This window comes from Penaeus chinensis, chromosome 12 (genome assembly GCF_019202785.1).
Source record: "Penaeus chinensis breed Huanghai No. 1 chromosome 12, ASM1920278v2, whole genome shotgun sequence".
Classification (NCBI taxonomy): domain Eukaryota; kingdom Metazoa; phylum Arthropoda; class Malacostraca; order Decapoda; family Penaeidae; genus Penaeus; species Penaeus chinensis.
In genome coordinates, this window is record NC_061830.1 from 7,596,047 (window position 1) to 7,603,546 (window position 7,500).

Genomic DNA, 7,500 nt, shown 5'->3' on the forward strand with positions numbered 1-7,500 from the left:
TATATATGAAGTTGCACTTACTGATTATAAACTTCAGACTAGCTCGATGTAGAGTGAGGTACCAGGGACCACTCAGCTTATACTGTTAATCCAGGTGCTGTGTTTCATGGAGGGAAAATGTTCCTTCCATGATCCTTCAAAAGTTGTCTACGTGCAAACACAACACTGGCGCGGCACATTCGAGACCTAAGGAAGACAAATAAGAGAAAACTTTGTGTTTTTGAGTATTTGCCTTACAAAATCGCCACCAGCATTGCTATTTCAGCCCGAGAAGTACACATTCTATGCACTGGGAAATTGATATGCAGTTGTTTTATTATACTACGCTTTGCGAGTTATTTTGCATTGTGCAAATACCGAAAACCTAAATATCGGCATAGTGCGCTTTGCTTTGCGGAAATGAAGCAGACGACAGCATGTCAGGTTGTCAATGAATGGCCTTCCTCTGGAGTTCATAACAAATTTGGCACTTGTAGATAGGAAGAATTGAAAGGAAGGGATAGAAGGAACCAGAAAGGGAGAGAAAACGAGAGGACGAGGAGTAGAAGAGAAAGAGATCAATCAAGTCAAGAATCAAATTTATGTATGAATACGAAGGAAAATAAGGAAAAATAATAATCGATATAATTTTATACTCCACTCTTTGGTGTCATGTTTATTAAATCTTTGGTGTCATATGTTAACATTGCTAATTCTGCACATTTTAAGACAAGGCAAAAGAAACTTCATTGTACAAAAAAAAAAATTCACCCTCTTTAATCAAGACTGAACGAATATTAATATCTCATGAAAATTAGTCTGATATGTCATAGGACGTAATAAAATTGGGGACGCGGATTTCATCATAGAAAAGACATTTCATCATAGAAAAGACATTAAGAGCAAACATAAGAAAACCAGGTGTGAAGACTAAAAAATAACAATACACGTAATTTGAAAAACACAAATGTGAAAATATAAATCGGCTGTGAAGAAGAAAAGGAGAAAATCAAATGTATATTTAGAATCACAAGCATACTGATCGGCCTCCTATCACTGAGCCTGTTGGGCAAAGGCCGGGTTCTTGAATGTGTTGGTTGCAGGTCGGTAAAGAGGGTTGCCATCCTGAAAAGATAAATTAATAATATATTCATATCTTAGAATTGATAAAGTTCCATTTTAAAAATCAATAGAATAAAATATGACATGTAATTAAATATTGTAGATTGATAATTAAAAATGGACTAAAAAATAAAATATTGAAAAGCAAAGTAATTACGTATTTGTCATTTTGTATTTATATATCTCTATTTAATCTAACCAGATGCCCATCTCTCATACTATGGTTTCAAAACATTATCTATGCCATTTTATTTATACGCATATGTATCAGTCTACGTAATTTATTCAGACTTCGTCAATATCTGGCTGATTGTCTATTTATGTGGCTATCTACAAGCCTCTCTCTCTCTCTCTCTCTCTCTATATATATATATATATATATATATATATATATATATATATATATTGTGTGTGTGCGTGTGTCTATATGTGTATGTGTGTGTGTGTGTGTGTGTGTGTGTGTGTGTGTGTGTGTGTGTGTGTGTGTGTGTGCCACAAAAGGGCTCCTTACCGTATTCCACTGAGCTTTCCTGCGTTCATCTTCAAACTTGGCATACTCTCGACGGTCGTGTATTGTTGTAAGCAATTTCCAGATCAGGAGCGTGAGGAGGCCGATAGCCACGATGGCTGCAACGAGTCCGAACACGATACCTAAAGGGAAAAAAAGGGGGGGAGCAAAATCAGTTATTTTTATAGCATGTTTAAATATGGGGCTAAAAGACTTAAACAAGATATATTTCTGCTTTTTGTCTTAATAGAAAGTCAAAAAGGAAATTCAGTGATGGAATTAAAAATAACAATATAATTATTCAAATTTAAGGAAAATAATAAACATATATGTGACTCGCAAACTCGGTAGCTCGATGCCCCGGATCAGAAAAATATTCCGTCTGACGGACTATGAGAAATTATAACTTATTTTGAAGTAAAATTCCCTTCTTTTCAGTAGTCTTTTTTTTTTTTTTTTTTTGGATTTGCTATTTGCAGGAAAAAAAATGATGGACAGGGGGTGCCCCAACGGCTAACTTGTATATTGACAGGAACATGTATAAATTATTTTATACATCTAGTCTATATTCAGAGGAACGAATCGATTGGTTGTTTATCTAATACGCAAACATTCCATGTCATCTTCTAAATCACTAAATCCAGGGAGATGGTGATCAAGGATGCAGATATCATTCGTACCTAATTATTATCACTTATTATCATGATTATTATTCAGCATAAGTAATATTATTATTACTGTCGTTATCAATATTATTAGGATTATTATTTTCATTGTCGTGATTGTTATTAATGTTTTATTAGTACTATCATTATTATAATTTTCATTATCACCATTACCACTTTCATTATTATTGTCAGCATCATGATTATCATCATTATAGTTATCAATATAACTTTAGTTATTCATCATTACTTTTATCATTATTATTTTATTGTTAGCATCATTAGCATTATCATCATTACAATTGCTCTCTATTTATCGACAGAATTAGTAATATTGCAAACAAAAAAATGCAGTACGAACCCAAAACAGGTGCAGCTTCCGGACACTGCTGTTCCCTAAGCACGTAAATGCTGTACTTTCCGTTATCCATGTACAGATACGTGAAGTTGAAGTAACAGCCTGTATCTGTGTCTTCGAAAGTGCAAAGACGAGCGTTGTTTAAGATCTTGTCTGGAAAGGAAAATAGGAAAATGTCTTGGGTTATGATTTCCGCCTTTGTTCCAGTATTGTTGCTGTTGTATGGATGGATGGATTTTGCTTTTGGCAGCGGCGGCCGTGGTGGTCTTTTTGTTGTTGTTCTGGTGATTATTTCTGTTGTTGTTATTGTTACTGCTGTTGTTGTTGACATAATGTTTAGTATTATTATCGTCATCGTCATCGTCATAATCACCGTCATAGTCATGACCATAGTCATAGCTACAGTCATGGTCATCATTACCCATTCCCCTTGCTATTATGTTTATTATTGACAGTTTCACCAGAACGTCAGACTATAGCTAGACAGATAGATATTATCTGTATCTCAAGTCACACTCACCGTCCAAAAAGTCGACTGGTTGGGGCTTGATCTCGCACTTGTTACACTCCTCTTTATCCAACACCCCCGTCCCGAAGTGTTGGCACTGAACGCAGTCACGGAACTTACTGCACTTCCCTGTACTGCAGGACTGAGGAAGGGAAGAAATGTAGGGTGTGAGTGAATGAAGGTACTAGAGGGAAAAAAACAGGTGGGAAACAACGGTTGGAAGTACAGGTTGGAAATGCAGGTGGAAAATTAACAGAGAAAAAGAGATGGGACATACAGGTGAGAAATACATGTTGGAAACACAGGTGGGCAACTCAGGTGGAAAACACAGGTGGGATATGCAGGTTGAAAATGCAGGTGGAAAACGCAAGTTGAAAATACAGGTAGGGAACGCAGGTTGAAAACACGGGTGGGAAACACAGGTGTAAAACCGAAATTGGAAACATAAGTAGATGTTCACAAAGGATTATAAATAATATAGAAATAATACAAACGAGAAAAAAAAAATGAATATCAAATCTGATAATTATATGAAAATATTTAAAGAAAAAAAAGGTAAATACATGCCCCTACTCCTGACAGAAACAGGAGTAGGGGCAGCAGTAGAAGCACAAGGTAGAAATATAAATTTCTTAGAATAGGTGTTGAAGCAGAAACAAGATTAAGAAAAGCAAGGATTGGAAGTGGTAATAGATATATATAAGAATAAGAATAGGAATGAAGTTAACAATAAAAACAGGGTTCAGTTAAGATTCGGAGCTGCAGTAAAGTTAAAAATAGGAATAGAAGTTCAGAATATGAGTATATTCAGAAACGGGAATAGGAGTAAAGTTATTTAAAAGATGGGAATAGAAACAAGAATAGAAATAGAAATGGGAACGGAAGTTAAAAGTAGGAGTAGGAATAAAGTTAGAAATGGGAACAGAAGTTAAAAATAGTAGGGGTAAAGTCAGAAATAGAAGAGGAGGTAAAGTTAGAAATGGGAATAGAAATGACAAATAGGAGGCGTAGAGTTAGAAACTGGGAGTGGGAGTACATTCAGAAATAGGAATAAAATCTAGGATTTACCTGGCAATCTTCGCAGTACTGCCCGGAGTAATGGACATTGTCCGACTGAGTACATCGACACTTGCCACACTTGCACTCCCCGTGACCCGAACACACTTCTTGTTTGCCTGTTTGTTTAAGGGAAATGTAATTAATAAATGATGATGTTGGCGAGCGTCGGGGTGAGTCAGAGGTGTATATAAGGTAGTTCAGAAAAAAAAAAAAATCAAAATCATTTTTGAAATGCATTGAGAAACTAGATTTAATTTCTTTGATTTTTTTCCTCAATGCAATAGACATATTGTTATTGTTATTATGAATGTTATTCTTCTTTTGGAGATAATGTTACTAATCAGAGCACTTTGGTGCTGTAGAACAAGAACAACGTAATTTCCAGGGTTTTTTTTCTTTTCTTCTCTTCTCTTTCTTTCTTTACCTAGTTCTCTGCACTTCGAGTCATCCTCGCACTCGCAGAACTGCCCCTCGTAGCCTGGCTTGCATTTGCACTTCCCGCAGTCGCAAGTCCCGTGACCAGAACACTCCTTGTCGTTCCCGTTGCTGCACAAACGCCGGTTGCATTGGCAGTACTTCCCGTTCACGAACTGGAGGAAGACGTCGGGCGTGAGTGTCGGTGTTGCGTGTTTGAGGGAGGGAGAGGAAGGAGGGTGGTGGAATATGGGAACGAGAGGGAAAGGGAGGGTGAGAGGTATAATCATGAAGATGCAGAGATGGAAAAGGTGTGTTTCGAGAAGGGAAGAGAGTGTACTGATAGAGAGAGAGAGGTAAAGAGATGAAATCGGATAGGAGACATGTAAAGTCTGTGTGGGGAAAAGGTAATAGATACTTCAATAGAAGTAAACTAGTGTAAGAAAAGAAGTTAAGAAATGTACAGATAAAAAGGAAAAAAATATTTTAAAAAACCTTTACGCCTATTTTGGATATGTATAATGCCTTTGTTTGTTCTTTTGTTATGAACTCATTTACTATTCTGGGGAATTGCAATGCAAGAGTACGGCAAAGAGCTCTATGGAAAGGTTTAAAAATTATGAACAAATTCTCGAAGACAAACACAAAATACAAAAAAAAACAAAAAAACATACGAATCATATCACCAAATTTCCCCAAAAGTAAAATACGAAAACCACATCCAAAAATGAAAAAAAAAAACGATACCGCTACTTACGTCTGGGCTGTCACACACGCATGCGCCGCAGCTGCAGTAACCTTGATTCGAACAGGCATAAGCGTCTCCTGGCATGATGCACTGACTCTCATCTTCACTGCAGGTGGGTTGAATGATTTGAAATATTGATTAGGATGATTCACCCATGAACGAATAAGATTTGTATGTACGAGTTGTGAGACAACGAAAATTGGGATGGAGTTGAATCTGTAAACTTGTTTTAATTATGTATATATATTGCTTGTATATATTGCACATATTTATGTATTCAGTCGTTTTTATTCATTAATTTATTATTCATGCATCTCTTTGTTTCATTGTTTGGATATGTGTCTATTTTTCATCCATGTATTTATCTCTAGTTATGTATTTACCTATTTGATTTATGTATTACTTCTTTATCAATTGACAGGTAATCCTCCTCAATTAAGTGGTGTGATTTATATTCACAGGTAAATAATAAAACATACTCAAACACATTCACACAAACATACATTCACACAAACATACATTCACACAAACAGATACACAAACACAAACATACATTCACACAAACATACATTCACACAAACAGATACACAAACACAAACACACACTGCACAGTTTGAACCCATCTTCCTTCCATGACATGCACATGACCCTTACTTGAGTTCATGGAAACCACTGGTCGAGCATTGGCAACGGTCACCGCGGAATCCCGGGTAGCACGAACACACGCCACACACGAGAGCCCCTTGGAGATGGCAGCTGGTGGAATTGTCCACTCGATCCTGTGGGCGGGTGGCAGCGGTGGGATTAGTACATCAAGTACCCTTGTTATATTGGGTATTTCGTTAATTGCAAATGATGATGAGGATGAGGGCGAGGAGGGTAGTGGTAGTGATAATGGCAATAATAGTAATAATAGGTATATGGAAAAATATAGATATAAATAGCTAAATTTATACAAATGCACATTCACTTACTCATCTACCTCTCTCTCTCGCTCTCTATCTGTTTATCTATATCCATAATATTTTATATATATATAAATACATATGCATATAACTATGTGTGTGTGTGTGTGTGTGTTATGCATACCTATGTTTATTTATGTGCGTATACATATGTAAATATTTATGTGTGTAAATAATATATATATTTATGTATATATCTGTGTGTGTATTTATATATATATATTTATATATATATATATATAGATAGAGAGAGAGAGAGAGAGAGAGAGAGAGATGTACTTATATATAGATAGATAGATATACATATATACAGCATTATATAATGTAGTACAAAAATACACATATGTATCTGTGTGTCATCAAATCATACACGTATACAAATCATACAGAAAACTCACCGTTGTCTCACATCCGCAGCTGCAGTCGAACTCCACCTCGAGAATGAGTTTGTCCTGCAGCGTCTTCACCTCGATGAAGAAGGGTTTTCCGTCAGCTGGGCACTCGATCGCCTGGAGAAAATATGACTTTTATTGAGGAAAAGAGATAATGACAATAAATTATATATATATATCATGATAATAATAATGATGATGATGATGATGATGATAATGATGATAACAATAATAATAATAGATACATAAACTGATAAATAGATAAACAATATAAAATGGAAGATAGGTATAAAGGGGTTTTAATGAGTAGGGGAAAGTGGATGAGTAATGCTTGCGCTTAAGCTTGACGCCATTTTTGCTATGGTTCGAAAAAAATAAACGTAAGGAGTACGATTCTTATTAATTAGAGGAGTAATTAGAAAAATAACAGTTATAGCCCCATGTTTTGACTGATTTTTTACTATATGTCCTTTTATTATGGGAAAGGGGGAAAGAATGAGACAGAAAATGAGAATTACGCGACAGAGAAAATAAAGGAATAACAAACCAAAGTAGAAAAGGCATAAAAAAAGACGAAAGAGATAGAAAAACAAAGGCAACACCCTCTAAAATAATGACAATGAAACCAATTGCAGAAAACAAAAATAAAGACAACTTCAAACGCGCACAGAAAATGACCCACCGTCACGTCGAGATCGAAAACAACCTCGGATCCTTCTTTCATGTTACCGCACTCGCTCGTCGCCACGTCCTGGGTGCCATGACACTTCGAGGAGTAGCTG

General features: G+C 36.0%; 1 protein-coding gene across 1 annotated transcript in view; it reads right to left on the reverse strand.

The window, feature by feature from the left end:
• Positions 1–624: 624 nt before the first annotated feature.
• LOC125031038 (integrin beta-PS-like) overlaps positions 625–7,500 on the reverse strand; it is a 19,597-nt gene continuing 12,721 nt past the window's right edge. Inside the window, exons 10-19 of the mRNA XM_047621457.1 lie at positions 7,401–7,500; positions 6,725–6,835; positions 6,016–6,140; positions 5,371–5,467; positions 4,624–4,789; positions 4,209–4,315; positions 3,153–3,282; positions 2,636–2,785; positions 1,613–1,752; positions 625–1,104 (exon numbers count right to left, since the gene is read on the reverse strand). The exon at positions 7,401–7,500 is cut by the window's right edge and continues 59 nt beyond it. Of these exons, the coding sequence (XP_047477413.1) occupies positions 1,033–1,104; positions 1,613–1,752; positions 2,636–2,785; positions 3,153–3,282; positions 4,209–4,315; positions 4,624–4,789; positions 5,371–5,467; positions 6,016–6,140; positions 6,725–6,835; positions 7,401–7,500 (1,198 nt within the window). The 3' untranslated portion in view covers positions 625–1,032. The remainder of the gene's footprint in view (positions 1,105–1,612; positions 1,753–2,635; positions 2,786–3,152; positions 3,283–4,208; positions 4,316–4,623; positions 4,790–5,370; positions 5,468–6,015; positions 6,141–6,724; positions 6,836–7,400) is intronic.